Genomic DNA, 23240 nt, shown 5'->3' with positions numbered 1-23240 from the left:
CGGGCCCAGTTTCAGACTGCAGTTAGAGAACTCTTGTCTGATACCGAGGAGGATGCCTCGTGGGATGAAGAGGAAGATCCCAGGTATTTCTCTTCCGAGGAGTCTTGCGGTCTTCTGATCCTACTCCTTCACCAGAAAGAAAGCTTTCTCCCCTGGAGAGCCTTTCTTTCTCTTCATTTGTCCGGGAAATGTCTGTGGCTGTTCCCTTCCCTGTGGTATCTGAGGATGAGCCCAGGACTGAGATGCTCGAGGTCATTGACTATCCTTCGCCACCTAAGGAGTCGTCCACTGTCCCTTTGCATAATGTCCTTAAGGAGACATTGCTTAGGAACTGGATGAAACCACTAAGTAATCCCACCATTCCCAAAAAAGCTGAGTCCCAGTATCGGATTCACGGAGAACCTGAGTTGATGAAGTCGCAGTTACCTCACGACTCTTGTGGATTCCGCTCTCAAGAGAGCCAGGAGTTCTACAGATTTTTCCTTGGCGCCCCTGGGACGAGAATCTAGAGCCCTGGACTCTTTTGGGAGGAAGGCCTATCAGTCCTCCATGCTCGTGTCCAAGATTCAGTCGTACCAGCTGTATATGAGCATTCATATGCGGAACAATGTGAAGCAACTGGCAGACTTGGTGGACAAGCTCCCTCTGGAGCATACCAGGCCTTTTCAGGAGGTGGTCAGGCAGCTGAAGGGGTGTCGTAAATTCCTGTTCAGGGGTGGTTACGATTCTTTTCATGTTGCATCCAGATCCGCTGCTCAAGGTATAGTGATGTGCAGACTCTCATGGCTGCGTACCTCTGACATGGACAATAGAGTCCAGCAGCAGCTTGCAGATGTACCTTGCCGGGGGGATAATATTTTTGGTGAGAAGGTTGAGCAGGTGGTCGAGCAGCTCCACCAGCGGGAAACCGCCCTCGACAAACTCTCCCACCGGGCGCCTTCAGCATCTACCTCATCAGGTAGACGTTTTTTCAGGGGAAGGAGGAATGCTCCCTATGCTTACAATAAGCGTAGGTACAATCCACCTTCTTGACAGCCTTCTCAGGCTCAGCCCCAGCGCGCTCATTTTCGTCAACAGCGTTCGCCTAGACAGGCCCCTGCAGCTCCTCAGCAAAAGTAAGGGACAGGCTTTTGACTGGCTCCAGTTGAGCATAGCCGCTATAAAAGTGTCTGTGCCGGGCGATCTGCCGGTCGGAGGGAGGTTAAAATTTTTTCACCAAAGGTGGCCTCTCGTAACCTCCGATCGGTGGGTTCTTCAAATAGTCCAGCTAGGATACTCCTTCAATTTGATTTCCACACCTCCAAATTGCCCACCGGGAGCTCAGTCCTTCACCTTCCAGCACAGGCAGGTACTTGCAGAGGAAATCTCCGCCCTTCTCAGCGCCAGTGCGGTTGAGCCCGTTCCACCAGGGCAAGAAGGGCTGGGATTCTATTCCAGGTACTTCCTTGTTCAAAAGAAGACAGGGGGGATGCTTCCCATCCTAGACCTAAGGGCACTGAACAAATACCTGGTCCGAGAAAAGTTCAGGATGGTTTCCCTGGGCACCCTTCTTCCCATGATTCAGAAAAATGATTGGCTATGCTCTCTGGACTTAAATGATACTTATACACACATCCCGATACTTCCAGCTCACAGGAAGTATCTTCGATTTCGTCTGGGAACACAGCTCTTTCAGTATTGTGTGCTACCCTTTGGTCTCGCGTCTGCGCCTGGGGTCTTTACAAAATGCCTGGCAGTAGTTGCAGCATTGCTACACAGACTGGGAGTGCATGTGTTCCCTTATCTCGACGATTGGCTGGTAAAGAACACCTCGGAGGCAGGAGCTCTACAGTCCATGCAGATGACTATTCAACTGCTGCAGCTACTCTGATTTGTTATAAATTACCCCAAGTCCCATCTTTTCCCGGTTCAAAGACTGGAATTTATTGGGACTCTGCTGGATTCACAGACGGCTCGTGGCTATCTTCCCGAGGCGAGGGCAGACAATCTTCTGTCCCTAGTTTCCTTGGCCAGAGTGTCTCAGCAGATCACAGCTCGGCAGATGTTAAGACTTCTCGGCCACATGGCCTCCACAGTCCATGTGACGCCCATGGCCCGCCTTCACATGAGATCTGCTCAGTGGACCCTAACCTCCCAGTGGTATGAAGCTGCAGGGAATCTAGAGGATGCGATCCAGCTATCCACCGAATTTCACAATTTTGGTGGTGGACAGTTCGATCCAATTTGACCTTGGAACGTCCCTTCCAAATTCCTCAGCCTCTAAAAGTGCTGACAACGGATGTATCTCTCCTGGGGTGGGGAGCGCATGTAGATGGACTCCACACTCAAGGTGCTTGGTCCCTCCAGGAATCCGGTCTTCAGATCAATCTCCTGGAGTTGCGAGCGGTCTGGAACACGCTAAAGCCTTTCAGAGATCGGCTGTCCAATCAAATTATTCAAATTCAGACAGACAATCAGGTTGCCATGTACTACATCAACAAGAAGGCGGGCACCGGATCTCGCCCCCTGTGTCGGGAAACCGTCCAGATGTGGCTTTGGGCTCACTGTTTCGGAATGTATCTCCAAGCCACGTATCTGGCAGGCGTAAACAACAGTCTGGCTGACAGGTTGAGTAGGATCATGCAACCTCACGAGTGGTCGCTCAACTCGCGCATAGTGCGTAAAATCTTCCAAGAGTGGGGCACCCCCTTGGTGGATCTTTTCGCCACTCAGATCAATCACAAGGTCCCTCAGTTCTGTTCCAGACTTCAGGCCCACGACAGACTAGCGTCAGATGCTTTTCTCCTTCATTGGGGGAAGGGCCTTCTGTATGTGTATCCTCCCATACCTCTGGTGGGGAAGACTTTGCTGAAACTCAAGCAAGATCACGGAACCATGATTCTGATTGCACCCTTTTGGCCGCGTCAGATTTGATTCCCTCTTCTTCTGGAGTTGTCTTCCGAAGAACCGTGGAGTTTGGAGTGTTTTTCAACCCTCATTACTCAGAACGAGGGGGCGCTTCTACATCCCAACCTCCAGTCTCTGGCTCTCACGGCCTGGATGTTGAGAGCGTAGACTTCGCCTCCTTAGGTCTTTCTGAGGGTGTCTCCCGAGTCTTGCTTGCTTCCAGAAAAGATTCCACGAAGAGGTGTTACTCTTTCAAATGGCGGAGGTTTGCCGTCTGGTGTGACAGTAAGGCCCAAGATCCTTGCTGTTGTCCTACAGAGACCCTGCTTGAATATCTTCTACACTTATCGGAGTCTGGTCTCAAGACCAACTCAGTAAGAATTCATCTTAGTGCAATTAGTGCTTTTCATTACCGTGTAGAAGGTAAGCCTATCTCTGGACAGCCTTTAGTTGTTTGTTTCATGAGAGGTTTACTTTTGTCAAAACCTCCTGTCAAACCTCCACCAGTGTCATGGGATCTCAACGTCGTTCTCACCCAGCTGATGAAGCCTCCTTTTGAGCCACTGAATTCCTGCCATCTGAAGTATTTGACCTGGAAGGTCATTTTCTTGGTGGCTGTTACTTCAGCTTGTAGAGTCAGTGAGCTTCAAGCGTTGGTAGTGCATGCTCCTTATCTCAAGTTTCATCACAACAAAGTAGTCCTCCGCACTCACCCTAGTTTTTGCCGAAGGTGGTGTCGGAGTTCCATCTGAACCAGTCAATTGTCTTGCCAACATTTTTTCCCTGTCCTCATACTCGCCCTGCTGAATGTCAGTTGCATACATTGGACTGCAAGAGAGCATTGGCCTTCTGTGTGGAGCAGACAAGCCCCTTCAGACAGTCCGCCCAAATGTTTGTTTCTTTTGATCCCAACAGAAGGGGAGTCGCTGTCGGGAAACGCACCATTTCCATTTGGCTAGCAGATTGCATTTCCTTCACTTATGCCCAAGCTGGGCTGACTCTTGAGGGTAATGTCATGGCTCATAGTGTTAGAGCCATGGCAGCGTTGGTGGCTCACTTGAAGTCAGCCACTATAGAAGAGATTTGCAAGGCTGCAACGTGGTCATCAGTCCACACATTCACATCTCATTACTGCCTTCAGCAGGATTCCCGACGCGACAGTCGGTTTGGTCAGTCGGTGCTGCAGAATCTGTTCGGGGTTTAGAATCCAATTCCACCCCCCTAGGCCCATTTTTGTTCTGTTCCAGGCTTCACTCTCAGTTAGATGTTTTCTTCGTAGGTCAATCTTTGTTATGTCCTCGCTGTTGCGAGGCCCAATTGACCTTCTTTTGTTGTTTTGAGTGAGCCTGGGGGCTAGGGATACCCCACATGTGAGAACAAGCAGCCTGCTTGTCCTCGGAGAAAGCGAAGATACTTACCTGTAGCAGGCATTCTCCGAGGACAGCAGGCTGATTGTTCTCACCAACCCGCCCACCTCCCCTTTTGGAGTTGTTGTTGTTCGTTATTTGCTTTTTGATATAACTGAGGCGGGAAGAGACGCGCGCGGGCGGGAAGATGGCCGCGCATGTGCGGTGCGAGTCCCTCACGCTCCGGTAGCTGTCACAAAGCTTTATGCATTTTTGCTGGGAAAAATGCTCCGTTCCTGGGCTGCAGTGGAATCCAACCCACATGTGAGAACAATCAGCCTGCTGTCCTCGGAGAATACCTGCTACAGGTAAGTATCTTCACTGAACTTACCAGTCAATATTCAGGCGACAGCAGTCAGCCTTTTTTTAAGTGTTACATCAATGGGGTTACAGTTCAGAAATGTGTATATTCAGTGTTAACTGGGGGTCTAAATCTGCCACATTGAATACATTTGTCAGTTTTGATTTGTTATAAGTTCAACTGTTTAAGTGCAACAGAAATGCATGCCATCTGATATTGGTTGATGGGATTATGCTCTGGACCTTAATATGCACAATTTTAAATAAAAGTCCTGTGACCAAGCAGATTTATGAGTTCTATGATTTATAATCTGACATACAAGGTGCAACCTGTCTTTAAAAATGCAACAATACTGATATACTTTAGTTTTGGACACAATCCTTCCACCTTCATTAATGCATTGGAGAAATATGTTCTATATGCTGATGACTTAAGTTCAAGAAGCAATTATGATCCCAAAATGTAAAAAGATTTTTAGTCTATATGGGATCCCTATATTCAGTCCTTGTCACCTATGGCTCGTAGTATAGTCGTTAATGAACTGTTCCTGCGACAGTCCTCATAGAGTGGGAGGGATTTTGGTCTACCACTGATCAATACTACTCAGTTTCTGAGGGGGGGGGGGTTGAGTGGAAAAAGGGGATATACTTTTTACTGCCTACTTATTAAGGTAAAGTGGAGAGTCATAAGAGTACGTCCTCTATGGGTTTATATTTCAATATTGGATGTTTTCTTTTCATCCCTTGCTCAATCTGTTCGGGGCCATAGGGGTTTAGGGTGGAGGGGTTGGTACTTTTGACATAGATTAGTTTGTTCTTGTGGCTACCATTGTTGACTATTTTTATGTTAAAATTTTATAATAATTAAAAAAAAGATTTGAAACTTTAAAATTCAATAGTTCTGGTGCTCTACTGTTGCATTTAATATTTTTTTTCTAGGAGCTGGACCAAATAGTAGCATATGAACTGAAAACTGGAGGAGTTCTGTTGCATCCAATATTCTCTGTGGGAAAGGAGAAGGATAAGTATGTGTTTAGTTTGAATTAATTAACTTTTATTCCTTTTTAATTGTTTACAGCCAGTCTGTGTGCCTGCAACCACTTTGCTTTTTATCTGCAAGGGAAATTATTCAGTTTGGTGGTTTTTTGAATTTTACCAATGGCAAGCAGAATATGTAGCCCTCCTGACTGGATAACATTGTTTGGTGGAGCTGGGACTTGGCAAAGTGAAAAGTAATAAAACTATAAGCCTTGAAGAGCTTCGTAGCACCTGGAACTGTGCATGAGTAATTTCTTCAAGGTTGGTGTCCAGCAGGGCTACTTCATTTCTCTTCTGCTGAGTCTTAACAGTTGTGTTTTTTGCATATTTCCAGTAAACATCAGTTTTTGAATTTATTCCTGTCTTCATATATGCTCCATCTAGGTTTCACCCCTTTTCTTCTTAGCAAAGGCTTAGTTTTCCTTCAATAAGCAGGTTGGTGTCAGAAAATCTTGAAAAGTTGAGGTTCCAGCCACGCCCTCAGTGTGGAAGAAAATTCAGAACTTGGATACCCACTTGAGATGACCAGGCTGACTGCAAGCATTGCATCAGTATGTTCCTGGGAGTTTGAAAGGTACTGCTTGACCCACCTTCACAATCAATATGAAGTGGAGGAAGAGAATCCTGCTAGCTCAGAATGGAAAAGAGTATTGCAGAGAGATCAGGAGACTGTGCATTCCAATAGATCCTCCTATTTCTTCTGCCTTCCTGCATAGTGACTTTCAGAGTCCAGCTGCAAAGGAGCTGTGCCAGGAATCATCCAAGATAGCGCAAATCTCATCTTTTGCACACTCAGACAATCCTGAGCAGCATCAAAGGTTTCATCTAAAGTGCTGGAGAAGCACAGGCAAAGAGGGGGGGGGGTATATTGAGCATCAACGGTGGTGCTCTTACTTTAATTTGCTTAATATAATGAAAGGTAAGGGGCAGCAGCAGAAGAGTTCGGTTCATCCGGCTCTGCTGACTGCAGCTCCTGTTAATGTACCGGGAGATAAATACATAAATATTGCCATACTGAGAAAGACCAAAGGTCCATCAAGCCCAGCAACCTGTTTCCAACAGTGGCCAATCCAGATCACAAATACCTGGCAAGATCCCAAAAAAGTACAAAACATTCTATACTGCTTATCCCAGAAATAATGGATTTTTCCCCAAATCCATTTAATAATGGCCTATGGACTTTTTCTTTAGGAAGCCGTCCAAACCTTTTTTAAACTCCGCTAAGCTAACCGCCTTTACCACATTCTCTGGCAACGAATTCCAGAGTTTAATTACACGTTGAGTGAAGAAATATTTTCTCCGATTCGTTTTAAAATTTACTACTTATTTATTTATTTTTGTTACATTTGTACCCCGCGCTTTCCCACTCATGGCAGGCTCAATGTGGCTTACATGGGGCAATGGAGGGTTAAGTGACTTGCCCAGAGTCACAAGGAGCTGCCTGTGCCTGAAGTGGGAATCGAAATCAGTTCCTCAGTTCCCCAGGACCAAAGTCCACCACCCTAACCACTAGGCCACTCCTCTACATTGTAGCTTCATCGCATGCCCGCTAGTCGTAGTATTTTTGGAAAGCGTAAACAGATGCTTCACTTCTACCTGTTCAACTCCACTCATTATTTTGTAGACCTCTATCATATCTCCCCTCAGCCGCCTTTTCTCCAAGCTGAAGAGCCCTAGCCGCTTTAGCCTTTCCTCATAGGGAAGTCGTCCCATCCCCTTTATCATTTTTGTCGCCCTTCTCTGTACCTTTTCTAATTGTACTATATCTTTATTGAGATGTGGCGACCAGAATTGAACAAAATATTCGAGGTGCGGTCGCACCATGGAGCGATACAAAGACATTATAACGTCCTCATTTTTGTTTTCCATTCCTTTCCTAATAATACCTAACATTCTATTTGCTTTCTTAGCCGCAGCAGCACACTGAGCAGAAGGTTTCAATGTATCATCAGTGATGACACCTAGATCCCTTTCTTGGTCTGTGACTCCTAACATGGAACCTTGCATGACGTAGCTATAATTTGGGTTCCTCTTTCCCACATCACTTTGCACTTGCTCACATTAAACGTCATCTGCCATTTATACTCCCAGTCTTGTAAGGTCCTGTTGCAATTTTTCACAATCCTCCCGCGATTTAACGACTTTGAATAACTTTGTGTCGTGAGCAAATTTAATTACCTCACTAGTTACTCCCATCTCTAGGTCAAGTTTCTACCTCTAGAAAAAGTTTCAGTTTAAAACAATGGGAAAAATGCCTATTTCTAGAGAAAAAAGGATTATACACTATGGCAGCTAGTTAATAATGCTTACTTCTCTCTCTCTCTCTCTCTCTCTCTCTCTCTCTCTCTCTCTCTCTCTCGGGGGCAATAAATGCTGGGAAAAGGGAAGAAAGAGGCAGAGGTCTATGAAGAGGTTGAGAGACAAAGGAAGGGAGACCTGTCTTTGAAGGATGTGAAAGGGTGGAAATTGCAGCAACAAAGGGGCATGGGAGCTCGGAATAAGATGTAAGAGAGGTTCTGGAGGTGAGTGGGAATACGTGACAGGGAAAGAATGGGGTTGGCGAGAGATGAGTGGCAGGGGTAGATGAGGCTGAGTAGGGAATCAGTAGAGAGGGTGGAAATGGGGGAACTAGAAAGTTGCTGAAAGATGAGAATGAGAGACACAGGTGTAAATGGGAGAACTAGAGAATTAAGTGTATGATGCGAAGGAACCAGAAGGTTGGAGGGGGGAAAAGAGGAATAAAATCTAGTCAAAGTAGATAAAAAGGCAGATAAAGAGCAATGGAGAAAATAAGGTGGAACAGCATGATCAATGTTGGTGAGAGATGAAGGGAAGAAGACAGGAGGAGTGAAGAAACAAAGTAGAAATGAGATCCTTCAAAAGAACTTTAGCACTTTCTCTTGTTTTTGTTTAAGATAGACCTAGGACCAAGCTAACTGAAAGAAATAAAATGATCAGAGGTGCATAATATTTATTTTCAATTTTTAAGAGAATTAAATAGGTCAGCTTTGAAAATGGGCAGGAAGCACATTTCTGTTTTTCTTCAGTGTTCCGCTGTTAAGAGTCTGGGGTTTCTTGGGGTGTCCATTGAATTTTTTGTGTGCATATTTGTTTCTTAATTGTAGTCTGTTACTTTTACTAGGTGATGGTCTCTGTTTTCCATGTGTAACTGAGGTGAGGGATTAGATTGTGTGTAGGAATCTGTAACAGTCTGGATTGTTCTCTTTTCCCCAGTGGAGGTGTGTTGCTAACTTATCACAGGTAGGGCTGAAATATTGGTTCCTCTTACTTGAACGTGGCAAGACCTGGACAACCACAACAGTGAATATCACCATAGCTATCCATGATATCAGACGCACATGAAGCAACTTATGAAAGGCATCTCAACATATGCAGTTGACGCAATCTAAGGAAACACCTCTGTACCACTCTGGAGACGTGTTGATAATCTGTCAAAACTCTTAAATATGAAAAAGTGGTTGAGCATTACGCCCTGAAAGCCAGCAAGCCATAGTTCTGCCGACATTTAGGACAAGCTAATGATGGTTAGATCCATAGCTAGATGATACCCTGGCAACCAAAAAAATATCTGCATACAAACACTTTTTAATGATTTTGAGTAATTGTCACTAATGGATTTTTAAAGATGTTAAATAAGGTACAGTGGAGATCCCTGTGGGACCCCACATGTAAGGAGATAATCCTTAGACAATGAGGTCTTCTCCGAGACTACAAAAGAACGACTTAAACCATTCAAACATTACACCACTGGTTTTTATTGAGCTTAAGTGCTGCAAGAGAAGAGCATAGTCAGCTAGGTCTAATGAAACTACCAAGACTATCTGACTACCCTCTAGGATACCATGTACTTCACTATGAGCAGCTGCCATGATTGCCTTAGTACTATGACCCTTTTGAAAATCTGAATGCCTTGGATGCAATACTTTAGTAGAATTCAGAAAAATAAAAAGCTGTTGGACTGTCACTTTTCAAATTCTGTTTTAGGCTTCCTTATCAGAGCATTGGATCTAACTTGCCAGTGCTTATGTTACTTCCTGTTTTCTTTATTTGGATTTTTTTCCATTTTTGAAAAATGTTCTTATGACTCTGACACCCTTTTTAATACATGGGATACATCTGCTCTGGGCTTCCAAGATGGTGTTGTTTACAATGTCATATTCCTTTTAGCTTTTTAAAAACAGTTTCCTCATTTTAACATAATTACCCTTTCCAAATTTAAATTCTGATATAGATTTCCATAGTGTCTTCACACCACTTATCTCCAACTTCCTCATGATATGATCACTGTTGCCAAGTGGCCCCCAACACCATTACCTTATCAACCAAATCCTGCATGCCATAAGAACTAGATCTAAAATAGCTTCCCGTCTTGTCAGTTCCTGAAACAGCTATTCCATGAAGCATCATTTATTTAAGCCAGGAACACCCCTAGCATTTCCTGACATGACTTTTAGCCAGTCAGTACTGGGGAATTAAAATCAAAGTGTTGATTTTGTTATTTTTCTCCTTTTAGTTGGTGATTGGTAATGAAAATCACCCAATATTTTAGTGTTAACAAATTTTATTAGCTTTCTTAATTTAACATTTCATTTTCTGTCTCACCAGGTGGAGATATGGTAATATAACCCCACTAATATTCTCTTTCCCTTAACATATGATCTGTTTGTCTACTCTGATTTACAAAGATTCTTCCATTCTTTATCAAGGTTGGGGAAACATGACAAACTAGCCTTAGCTGGCTTCATTTAATTTAATACAGAATTTTATAGTCTGCTACTTTCAGCTGAAAGGCTCCTCAGAATGGATTACAATGTATAATTCTGACCTTAAAACAACAGACAAATTATGCACTCCTTAAAATTCAATCCACTGAAATATAACACCGTGTCCTCAAGCTTGCATACGCATCCAGCAATCACGATTGCATTATTAACATGCATTTACAGTCTTTAAAAATCCAAGTTTTCAAATGCTTTTTAAAAGTCCCATAATCACGTAAGTCTTTCAATGCCACAGAAAGACTGGGGAGAATAGTCTACTTGGGGGCCCTTTTACTAAGCTGCGTAGGCGACTACGTGTGCCCAACGCATGCCAATTTGGAACTGCCACCTGGCTACAGCGTAACCTGGGTGGTAATTTAATTTTTTATGCACGTCCAGTATGCATGCTGAAAACTTTCCGGCACGTGGCGCTAATTGCGAGGTAATTGGCAGTGTCTGCGTGCTGATGATTACCGCCTGGTTAACGCGTGAGACCTTACCACAAAGTCAATGGGTGGCGGTAAGGTCTCAGGCCCAAAATGGACTCACTCCATTTTTTATTTTGCTGCATGTCCATTTTCGGCCAAAAAAAACCAAAAGGCCTTTTTTGCAGGTGTGCTAAGAAATGAACCTGCATGTGCCTACACGAGCACAGGCCATTTTTCAGCTCACCTTAGTAAAAGGACCCCTTAGTGGATTTGTATATATATGCTCTGATTCTTCCAGTGGTCCGAAATCTTTTAGAACTCAAGAGACTGAAGAACCATGATACTCATGGCTTCTTATTGGCAAAAATAGATCTGCTTCCTGTTCATGAGGGTGTTGTCCTTCAGGGAGCCAGCCTTCTTTGGGTCTACCCCTCTCTGTAATTCAGAATCAGAGGACTCTATTATATCCCAATATCATGTCCTAGCAGGGGCCTAGCCACGGGTGGGCCTGGGTGGGCACAGGCCCACCCAGTCTCTCTGACCCGCCAATCGGTGCCTGTCTTTTTAGGTGTCAGCAGCTCACTCTCAGTTTCCTTGTCCGGCTCTCATTATTCCATCGGGCTCTCCTTGAGTAAATCGCTTCTCCAGTTGTTGTTTATATTGATACTATGACTCTGGCCACTGACTGAGGGATCCGAGGTGATTGAATGCCCATAACCGAGCTGAGATTGAACCAGCCTATCTGCCTACTGTCTCCCTGCTGAGTTTATCTGCACTGATGACTTCAAACTACGGAGAGATCTGAGGCGATTGAACAGCCTACAACTGAGCTGCGATTGAATCAGCCTAACAGTCTCTTGTCTCCCTGCTGAGTTTATCTTCAGGCTCATTATTTGCTTTCTCTCAGGGTGTTTTTAAATCCTGCTGAGCTCCTTGCATGCCTCCTCCAGAGCTTTTGTCTCCTTTTAATATTCAGGTAAGGGTGCTTCTTCCCCTGCAGTACTTGGCTCTGCTTTTTTTTTTCTTCTCCTTTTGCCAGACCCGACAGTTGTTCTTCTCTTGCAGTCACAGCTTCATATGATGTTTGTTTATTCCATATACCATCTTTATGCCCTGCCCTTCTCACGCTTCCTGTCCTCCTATTGTATTTTGCCTTTAGTTTTAATTTTAAACAATTATCTTCTCTCGTTATTTTTTAATTATTTCTAGCTCCCATTTTATTTATTTCTAAAATGTGTTCATATTAGTTGAATTTAGGTCACCCGTTATGTCTCTCCTCTTCTTACTCCCCCTTTGTTTTTATTATTTTTGTGCCATCTAGATATGTTATTTTACACGGAATTAATGGTGAATTGTGAATTTGAATTGCCTGCAGTGCAGACTAGAATAAAACTTTTTCTCTTTCCCCCTCATCTCCAGTTTCTCAGAAACGGGCCAAATAAGAATGAGGGATTTCAGGGTAGAATACACCACCCCCGGGGGGCGGGGATGGGAGTGTAAGGGCTGCTTTAGGCTCAAAATTACAAAATGTGGCTTACAGGGGAAAGGATGGGGTGATTTCTTGCTGCACATGGAATACATCGTGAAGTTTATGTGATAATTGGAGATGAATAGCTTCAGTAATTCGGATCCTGGCACCAGTTCAGCTGCACAGCAACATGCAGCCATTCAGAAGCCTTCCTGCCTGCTTTTTTAACATTCTTGCTGCTATGCTTGGGGAATCAGGCCTAGAACCTGGAATCCCACGTGCACACTCATTAAGACCTCATCGGGGGCAATAGATCTCTATAGGAAGCTCAAGACCAGGTAACAAAAATGTTTTAATTTGTGTAATACCAGGTTTAAACAAAAATTTTGTGTATTTAATGTTGGTGGGTTTCTGGGTGGGGGTGGGCTCTGTAGTGCCAAGGACGTTAAAAAATGTTCATATATAAAACTTTTTTTTTTAAACTTGGGCACTGCAGAGACCACCCCCTACCGAGAAACCCATCAACATTAAATATAAATGTTGGTGGGTTTTATATTTAATGCTGGTGTGCATCAGGGTGGGGGGGGGGAGAGATTGGGAAGGGTAGGGGAGATGGCTACAGGGATGACGTGATGGGGGGAAGGGTAGAGCTGATGGTGGGCTACAGGGATGGATGGGGGTAGGGAAGGGCAGGGCTGATGCCAGGCTACAGAGAGGGATGGGGTTAGGGAAGGGCAAGGCTGATACTGAGCTACAGGCCAATTTCAAAATTTTGGTCCTCTATTCTCAATTGATGAGGGTTAATCTGTGTTTTGCATGTGACCCAGGTGAGAGATTCTGCTTGCATATGGTTTGTATGGGATCTGTATCAGTCTGACTTGTCTGTTTTGTTCCAATGGAACACATTGCTGTTGTGTATATTCACTGCTGCCTTTTTAAAGGTGCTGTTATTGGTATTTGTGTGTTCAGAACTGGTGGTGTTAAGGTATGTATGTGGTTTATGTTGATTCAGGACAACTGCTGGGCAGACTGTTTATCAAATATCTGTCATCAAGTGCACTCTAAGGCATTTAAGAGTGTCCCAAGAAACACTACTCACACCCATATACATAGTGCCCACCCATATTAGCTCTGGGCCCACCCAAAATGTTAGGTCTGGCTACGCCACTGGGTCCTAGGCCCTCGGCCTTCACATTCTGGATTTTGAGAGGCTAATGTTCATTTCACAGAATCTGCTGATAACATCTCTCAAATCTTTCTGGCCTATAGGAGACAGGAGACAATCCACTAGAACAGTGGCTCCCAAACCTGGTCCTGGAGGCACCCCATTCTGTCAGGTTTTCAGGATATCCACAATGAATATTCATGAGAGAGATTTGCATGCAGTGAAGGCAGTGCATGAAAATCTCTCGCATGAATATTCATTGTGGATATCCTAAAAACCTTACTGGATTGGGGTGCCTCTAGGATCAGGTTTGGGAACCACTGCATTAGAAGATCTTTTAGTTTCAAGTTGCAGATGTTTGCCATCTTATGTAATGGACAGACCATAGATCCTTTTTCCTGGTGCACAGTAGATGCTTGAATACCTTCTACATCTATTAGAGTAGACCCATCTCTGTGGCTAATGTATTAGGTGTACTTCTTGATTCCTCCGTATCTTGGGTATTGCAGGTTAACCATCTGTTTAAACAGATCTTCTTTAGGCTCGAACAATTGAGAACAATTCGTTTGAATGATCTTCATTCAAATATGAATTCGTTCATATTTGAATGAAGATCATTTTACTTTATTGCTCCAACGTTTTATACTGTCCCAGTTGGACCATTACAATATGTTATATCTGTGGCCCTTTTAATATTTAAACCAAGTAAATTTGACCACGTATCTCCTTAACTACCAGAATTATATTGGCTTCCATTTAGAGCTCACATTTTATTCAAATCCTCTTGTTATATCTTTAGGTCTTACTTCAATTCATGTTACTTAATTGATTCATCTCTTGTGTAGATCAAGAGTTAAATACTAGACTGTCTTGAATTTAGTTTTACATCATTTAAAGGAGTTTATCTTTAAAAAAAAAGTACTGGAGGATTTCTTCTCTTTTCAGGCAGTTCAGTTCTGGAATAACTTACCATTAAAAGAAAAAAAAAACACTCTTTGTACATTGATTTTTGTAAAAGTTTAAAAATGTATTTGTATGATAAATATCTGATTAAGGATAAGTCAAGTTAGTGATCAACATGTATCACATAACTGTTATATTTGTATTTTCTTAACTAAGGTTTTGTATCCTGCGTTGTACCTATTCCTAGGGATTAAGCGGGTTACGTTACAAATGTTTAGATTAGTCTTGGTATCTCAATGTGGTACTGACCTAGTCAGTTTAAACTCATGTGAGCTGTAGTACTTTACCTGGAATATCTTACTTTACATAGGTTGTGGTCACTTTGGCAGACAAATCATTGAACTCCAGGCCTTAGTGACTGGCTCTCTGCAAAATGCTTCAGCAATATGGTTGTTCTTTACAGACATCCTAAATTCCTGCCTAAGATGGTGATGGATTTCCACCTTAACCAGTCAACTGTTCTTCCTACATTTTTCCTCAGACCACATGCCCATGATATAAATGTGTTTTGCACAACTTGAATTATATAGCAACCTTAGCCTTCTACTGGAAGAAAACTGAAGCTTTTAGATAATCCATCCAGCTTTTATTTCTTTTGACCCCAAGACATCTGAGACTGCCTTAGTCTAGTATACACACTTTATTTAGACAGTGGGTAGCATTAATTTAGTAATACTTTGTATAGGGCATTATTGTATAAAGGTTATGCTCCTAAAATTTATACTCCTAATTTATGAGCATAATTTAAGCTCCTAAATTACGAGCATAATCTATTTTGGAGCATAGAGTGTGCTCGTAATTTAGGAGCATAACCTTTATAGAATAAGACCCATATGGGGTAATTCTATAATGTAGGTGTTCACATTTACTTGTACATTACATTCATAAATATTAGAATACTAGCATTTATGCAGGCATGTGTGCACCAAAGGGTGTATGTAAGTGCTAGCATGGCGCCTAAATACTATTTTGCAAATAACCCACTTAACTTGCATAACTAGTATTTGTAAAGGGGGTGTACACAAGATTAGAGCATGGGAGGACATAGGCGGTGTTCCCACTTAATACACATAACTTGCAGAATACTGTGAGTTATGTGTGTTCCTGCCACACATAGGCACGTATGCTTACACCAGTTGTGACTGGCAAGTGAGTGCTTAAATTTTGTGATTGTTAATACCTGGTTACCCTAGTATTCTGTATTGGAAAGTAGGCACCTACTTTATGTTATAGGATAAATTTCTACTGTGCACCCTCTGGGCACCTAATTGGAGATACGCAGTTATAGAGTTGCCCCCATAATATCAAAGCCATGGCAGCATTGGTGGTCACTTTAGGCCTTCATAGACAAGAACTACAAGGCTGCATGTGGATGCCTGTCTATACATTTACAATGCATTATTGCTGAGAAAGGGATTCCTAATGCAACATTAGGTTTGGTTATTATGTCCTGCAGAATCTTGTTGAGGTGTACAAGCCAACTGAAAACCATGAATAATCTAACCAGCTTCCGCAAAGCTCTGAAAACACACCTCTTTAACAAAGCTTACAAAAGTCACCCTCAATGATATAAATCATCCCCCAAACCACCCAAGCACACCTAAAACACCTCTCACTCAACCTACCCACATGTAAATCCTCTTTACCGCAGCTTATGATCAATTGTATTTAAATCATGCACTGACTTTATCATAACCTTACTCTGTAAGCCACATTGAGCCTGCAAAAAGGTGGGATAATGTGGGGTACAAATGCAATAAATATAAATAAATAAATAAAACTGTATCTTCCTAGGGCCTATTTTTATTTTTCCAGGTTGCCTTTGTTTAAAAACAAACAAACAAACAGCATGGTCTTTGCTAATGGAAACACATGTTTGTGGTTGCTCATTGGCATTTTGTTTTTACTTTTTTGTTAAAGGCAAGCAATAGCTAGGTATTTCCAGTCATGAGACCTGCATATCTTCTTTGTCCTCGGAGAAAGCAATGTTGCGTACTTATAACAGGTGTTGCAGGAGGGCAACAAGATAGTTCTCTCCCTGAAGCCCACCCATCTCCCCTAGGAGCTGACATCTTTTAAAAGTAGCTAATACAAAATTGAGGCTGCACATTACGATGACACGTGTTGGAGAACCCTCACTGGTGTGGTTGAGTATGCTAGAAAGCTCTTCAATCTTAGAGTATTTTCTTATACTTTTTTCTGGCCCAGGCGTTTTTGGATGAGATCACCTTATGATTAATTCTGTTTGACCTTGGTGAACACCCATTAAAGGTAAGCAGCTTTGCTTTCTCAATCACTTACTAAAAAGATAGCCTGTTGCATATTTTTTGTAAATGAGAAATAATTGGACAATTTATAAAGTATATCCACTTGTTTTGCAGAGTCTTATATGTTGCCTTATGTTTTGAACTGTTCATTTCTAAATTAAGGAGGAGCAAGTAGGTAGTTCCATGTCTCAGCTGTTGTTGTGCTGACATACAAATGCAAACCAAGCAAAACAAAATTAGGATTAGAAGAGGTAGTTATTTGCCCTTTATAGCTGGCACTGTTTTACAAATAGCTTTATTTATTTTGGCAAAGGATATTGCATTACTTGTTCCAGAAAACAGAGTAGAGTTCCATTTTAAGCATAGTGCTCTTTTCAAGTTTTTCCTGTAATTTATCCCATACATTGGCACTTTCCCTGTACCACTTTATTAGTGATTCAGTACATCAGAGTATAAAACAAACTATTTACTCTGTTGCCAGCTGCATGAATTAAGCCAGCTACTTAACTTTATTGGGCCAAAGGGGTATATATGTAATCACAGTACTTTGAAGAAGTAGCATAGCCAACCAGTTGTTTTTTTTTAGTTTCTAATTTCTCTGCAAATTCCTTTTACTGGCTTTGTATATAACTCTTAATCTATCTATAGATATGTATGAACAGTCATAAACAAAAGACATTTCCCCCTTAGTCTTTAATACTGCTGTAAGTATGATATGAAAATAGTGCAGTGTTTGAAATTACATTGTACTATTTCCTATCATATTTTGTTTCTTTTTACTGTGTGTTTAGAATTATATATCAAGAATCTCTTAATATAACATATAGATGCTGCTACCATTAAACCATTCACAATATAACACTTGTAGACAAAGTAATAGGAAGTATAATACCTTCTTCCAGATAGAGCACAAGTTTTGCAAGCCATAGTTTTTCCACATTTTGATTATTGTAATCTGTTGTTGTTTGGCTTGCCTGGATATATGTTATGGGCGCTCCAGGTTACTCAAAATGTGGTGGCATGGGTGCTTGTAAGTTAATCAATTAGGGAGCATATTACTGCTAGGTTACTGATTGTGTATAGGATTGAATTTAAGATACTCACTTTGATTTTTAAATCATTGAGTAATGCAGGTTCCTCTTGGTTGGCATCAGTTCTGACAATGTACAGGCCTACTCGTTCTTTGAGGACTGAGAATTTGCTTGATGGCCAAGTTTTCAATCTGTTAGCTTGTTAGGTCTTCAGGCTATGACTCGCAAATTGCAGGTTCTAAAACCAGGAATACTTTGCGAGTGGAAATGTGTAAAGCTGAAATGTTACTTGGTTTTAGAAAGCGGTTAAAAACATTTTTTTTTAATTTTCAAAAGGATTTGAGGAGCTGGGAGGTTTCACAGGTTTGTGAGGGAGAGGGGCAAGTACGTAGCTATGGAAACAATTTTTGATATTTGTGATTTGTTTTGTTTTTGATTTGAGGTTTGTGATGTATTTTATTACTGTATGTGAACTTTGTAATCAGCCAAGAATGCAGGATTGGGCGGAATAGAAATTTGAAATAAATAAGAGGAATCCAGGGACCAGACATGAGAGATACATAAACATAACAAATATAAAAAATGAAAATGCTGACAGCTACCCCTATTCCTATATAAATCAGATCCTCCAGTCATCATTACACGTGATTACCGTATCAATTACCTTCAGTTTTATTATCTTTAAAAAAAACCCCAAACCTGAGCTGGGAGGCCTCAAAGGAACTATATGCATTATCCAGGACATATTTTCTGTAGTCTTCAAAGTTTTTCTTCTACTGGGTTTTCTCATAAGTACATAAGTATTGCCATACTGGGACAGACGAAAGGTCCATCAGGCTCAGCATCCTGTTTCCAACAGTGGCCAATCCAGGTCACAAATACCTGGCAAGATCCCCAAAAAGTACAAAACATTTTATTCTGCTTATCCCAAAAATAAGCAGTGGATTTTCCCCAAGTCCATTTTAATAATGGTCTATAAATTTTTCCTTTAGGAAGCCGCCCAAGCCTTTTTTAAACCCCTCTAAGCTAACTGCCTTTACCACATTCTCTGGCAATGAATTCCAGAGTTTAATTACACGTTGAGTAAAGAAAACGCTTCTCTGTTTCGTTTTAAATTTACTATTTTGTAGCTTCATTGAATGTCCCCTAGTCCTAGTATTTTTGGAAATAAGATTGCTCACGAGAATCAAAATTGTTTTTTTTTATCATCCAAATAAAATGAAGAATGGCTTCTTCAGCCACTGCCAGGAATTGTATGGGCACAGCGATCAGCAAAACATGAAATAAGTAAAGAAGGCATAGCAGAATGTTCATCTTGACTACTGCAAGATGACTAAACCAGTTCAAAGAGAGATGTTGCCATCTGCCTAGATCCACTTGGTTAGCCTGCATCAGACTGAGTAGTTAGCTTTAAACAGATTGCCGTGCTGCTTAGTAAGCCAAGCTCCTTTGAGACATTTTTGTGACCAACAAAAGGGAAAGGAAGATTGTAAAAGCAAAAGATCCCGTACATCTAAATTGTAAGCTGCTGTCTTTCCCATATTAACCATGAATCCAGAAACCCAAATCGTGGCAACACTCCATACTACAAATCCCATGGCAAGCAGTTGCTTCCTATGTCTGCCTCAATAGCAGACTATGGACTTTTCCTCCAGGAATTTGTCCAAACCTTTTTTATACCCAGATACGCTAACCGCTGTTACCACATCCTCCGGCAAAGAGTTCCAGAGCTTAACTATTCGTTGAGTGAAAAAATACTTCCTCCTATTTGTTTTAAAAGTATTTCCATGTAACTTCCTTGAGAGTCCCCTAGTCTTTGTACTTTTGGAACAAGTAAAGAAATTGATTTACTTGTACAAGCTGTATGGAAGGAAGGTGTTGAGTAAATCCCTGAATTGAAGCTTCATATGGGTAGAAATTTAATTGAGAGCTTCCTTATTCTTCCCCTGCCCTTTAGACATAGCAATGTTAAAAAAAAAAATCCAATAAAAACACTCAGGGAAGCCACTAACCCAACAGAGGATCTCATATATGTAGTTGTTGATAGAAGATCATCTTGGATTGACTCGGAAAAATTATTTTTTAGGTACACCCTGGGATTGATAGACTTTTTCAGGATGTTTACAACTTGTAGCAAGTATTTATTTTCACTGTATTATTTTCCTATCATAGCTGATTTTGAACAAGTTATTTAGGTTTTATTGTTTATTCTTTTTGTTTTATCTATGGTAAGTTAAAAATGGAACTGGAAATTATATTAATACAGATGATGGCTTTTAGCAGATGGGATTGGGCATTTGAAAGGTTAATTTGGCAGAGTTGTCTGAATCATCTGTTTTGGAGGTATGGTAGAGTAGGGGAAAGCATGCATCACTTTCTTTGGCATTGCTTCAAATTTCCAGGCCATCTGGCTTGACATTTGGGCATTATCAAATAGAAGTTCAGAATTAACATTCAGCAAGTTAACTAGTAACTCTTCATAATATCAGAGATATCAGACAGTAGATTATAGTACTAAAAAAATAATGTTAAGATTCTGAATGAGAAGTATTCAGTCATGGGGAATACAAGTGGATTGTGAAAATTGTCAGTGGACTTTGGAAGATAGGGAGACTATCCAAATGGCAGATGAAATTTAATTTGGACAGTGCAAAGTGGTAAACCTCTGGTTCTAGGGGCTACCTTAGACTTCTAGATTGCAAGAGAGTGCGCAATAAGTCAGTTCACTCCCCAGACTTTAGATATCAAGGTGCTAAGTGGTGGAGCTCTGCCAATGCCAATTGATGGAGTGTGTTAGAATGTAACTGGCCATCAATGGTTTATTATTTAGTTCTTATTTGTATCTTATTTGTGCTACTCTGCTCTTACTTGTTTATGGTATTGTAAACCTTGCCTGTTTTATTTCTTGTAAGCCACATTGAACTCCAGTATGTTCTGGATAACTTAGGGGTATAAATATCAAAATAAATAAATAACTAGAAGGAAAAATAATCCAAACTGAAGTTACACAATGCCTTATTACCTGTTAGAAGTTTTCACCCAGAAAAAGGATCTAGGCATTGATGAGGACAAAATATTGAAATCTTTGGCTAATTGTGGAATGGAGGTCAAAAAAGTAAACAATGTTTGGAATTTTAAAGAAAAGGATAAAATTAGGAATATCTGTATTGCTCCATGGTGTAACTAGACCTCAAGCATTGTTTATAGTTTGGTCATTGCATCTCAATAAAGATTTAGTAGAACTTGAAAAAGTATAGAGAAGGGTGGTCAAAATGATAAGAGGTGGAATGGCTTCCTTTTAAGGAAAAGCTAAATAGGTTAGGACTTCCACCTTGGAGAAAAGATGGCTGTGCAAAAATATGATAAAGGTCTATACATTTATAAGTGGAGTAGAACAGATAAACGTGCTCTGAAAATTTGATGTTGATAGGACTCTAAATGGAAATTTATTTATCGGGGGAGGGGGGAGGGAGCAGACACACTGACAAGATGATTAAATAATTTTCTCTCCCTTTGGAAAGTGGTTAAAGGTAACTTTTTAATCTACTTATTTTTTTTAAAGGATATGTAGAGACGAATTTTCAAAGCACTTAGACTTACAAAGTTACATAGAGATGTAGTTTCAAAGCACTTAGACTTACAAAGTTACATAGAGGGGCATTTTCGATATGATGTCTAAGTCCAACTTTGGCCATTTTGCTAAAAACGTCCAAAATTCAACTGGGGAATATAGCCATTTTCAAAACAGAAAAAGTCTATCTTTTTTTTTTTCTTTTTAAATTGCTACACACAAAATCAAGCCATTGGGATGTAGGAGGAAGCCAGAATTCTTAGTAGACTGGCCACACAAATATCCCAGGAGAGCAGTGGGGCACCCTAGGGGGACACTGTTGTGGACTTCCTGTAAAATGCTTGCAGGTATACATCTCACTGTTGCTCCCTTATCTTGTCTACTGAGTCCTCCCAAAACTCAGTACCCCTAACTGTACACGACTACATTAGCCCTTATGGGTGAAGGGGCACCTATATGAGGGTACAGTGGGTTTCTGGTGAGTTTTGGAGAGCTCACAGTTTCCACCACAAGTGTAACAGATAAGGGGATGTATGGGCCTGGGTCCACCTGTCTGTACACTTCACCCACCACTAGACTACTCCAGGGACATTCATGCTGCTCTCTACCAATTGACCTGAGTATTACATCTGAGGCTGGTAAGTAATGTTTTTAATCACATTTTTTTATGGGTGGGATGAGGTCAGTGATCACTGGAGAGTAAAGGGAGGTCATCCCTGATTCCCTGCAATGGTCATCTGGTCATTTAGGGCACTTGTTTGTGCCTTGTTAGTTATAAAAACAGGTCTAGCTCAAAGCATCCTAGTTTTAGTCCTGGACGGTGTTGTTTTATTCCATTATGGCTGAAAAATGTCCAAGTCTTAAGGGCAGGATCTGGGCGTTCCTAACGTACCTCTGACACACACCCTTGTGATTTCAACGCACTTCTGACGAACTTCATAGAAAAACGTCTAAAAATTGGTTTTGAAAATACCAATTTGGATGTTTTTCTCTTTTGAAAATAGTAACCTATGGAACTTTGTACATAAGAACATAATAATATGTGTTGCTATACTGGGACAGACCGAAGGTCCATCAACCCCAGCATCCTGTTTCCAACAGTGGCCAATCCAGGTTACAAGTACCTGGCAAGATCCCAAAAAAATACAATACATTTTATGCTTATCCCAGAAATAAGCAGTGGATTTTCCCCAAGTCCATGTAAATGGCTTATGGACTTTTCTTTTAGGAAGCTATCCAAACCATTTTTAAACCCCACTAAGCTAACTACTTTTACTACATTGCCTGACAACGAATTCAAGAGTTTAATTACATTTTGAGTTGTAAGTCTAAGTGCATTGAAAATGAGCTCCATAGTCTTATTTCCCTCCCCCATTTCTCTTGGCAGCTTTAGCACTGTTGCTCCTGCCTTGTATAACATATGGAATGCCTCTTGGCACCCTTTCCATTCGAGGCCAGAGGCAAATTGAAGGGAATCCTGCTAGTAGAGGTTTGGTTATTGTTTTTTCCCATCCACATTCCATTTACAAGTTACATGTATTCACATGCACTGGTTATGGAACCTACTTGGTTGTCTAATTAATTCCTTTGTTCCCTTCTGCTGGGGGCTGAATGTCACCTATGCTTTCCTGTCCTGTTTTCATTGTACTGAGTTTGCTGTATCTCTTTTCAGCACTTCATCACATCTTCACTTTTCTATAAAACATCCTCACACCTTGTCCTGGGAATATTACAACATGTTCCAGTGCAAAGCCCATCTTGTCATGCGATTGATTGAAAATCGGATCAGTATGGAGTTCATGTTACAGGTAAATGTTGTAGCACATGTTGGAAACATATTCACCTCAGAGGGGAAAAACTTGTAATGTGTACTAGTAATTCCAAAATAGTACTTAGATAATTTTTGTTATTATAATGCATTTCACAGAATAAAATA

General features: G+C 41.3%; 1 protein-coding gene across 1 annotated transcript in view; it reads left to right on the top strand.

The window, feature by feature from the left end:
• TAF2 (TATA-box binding protein associated factor 2) overlaps positions 1-23240 on the top strand; it is a 377955-nt gene that overhangs the window by 132211 nt on the left and 222504 nt on the right. Inside the window, exons 10-11 of the mRNA XM_030218511.1 lie at positions 5532-5617; positions 22977-23112. Of these exons, the coding sequence (XP_030074371.1) occupies positions 5532-5617; positions 22977-23112 (222 nt within the window). The remainder of the gene's footprint in view (positions 1-5531; positions 5618-22976; positions 23113-23240) is intronic.

Source organism: Microcaecilia unicolor, chromosome 1, assembly GCF_901765095.1.
Source record: "Microcaecilia unicolor chromosome 1, aMicUni1.1, whole genome shotgun sequence".
In the NCBI taxonomy this organism is placed as follows: domain Eukaryota; kingdom Metazoa; phylum Chordata; class Amphibia; order Gymnophiona; family Siphonopidae; genus Microcaecilia; species Microcaecilia unicolor.
The sequence above is the reverse complement of the archived record's forward strand: the minus strand, read 5'-3'. Positions and strand labels throughout refer to the sequence as shown.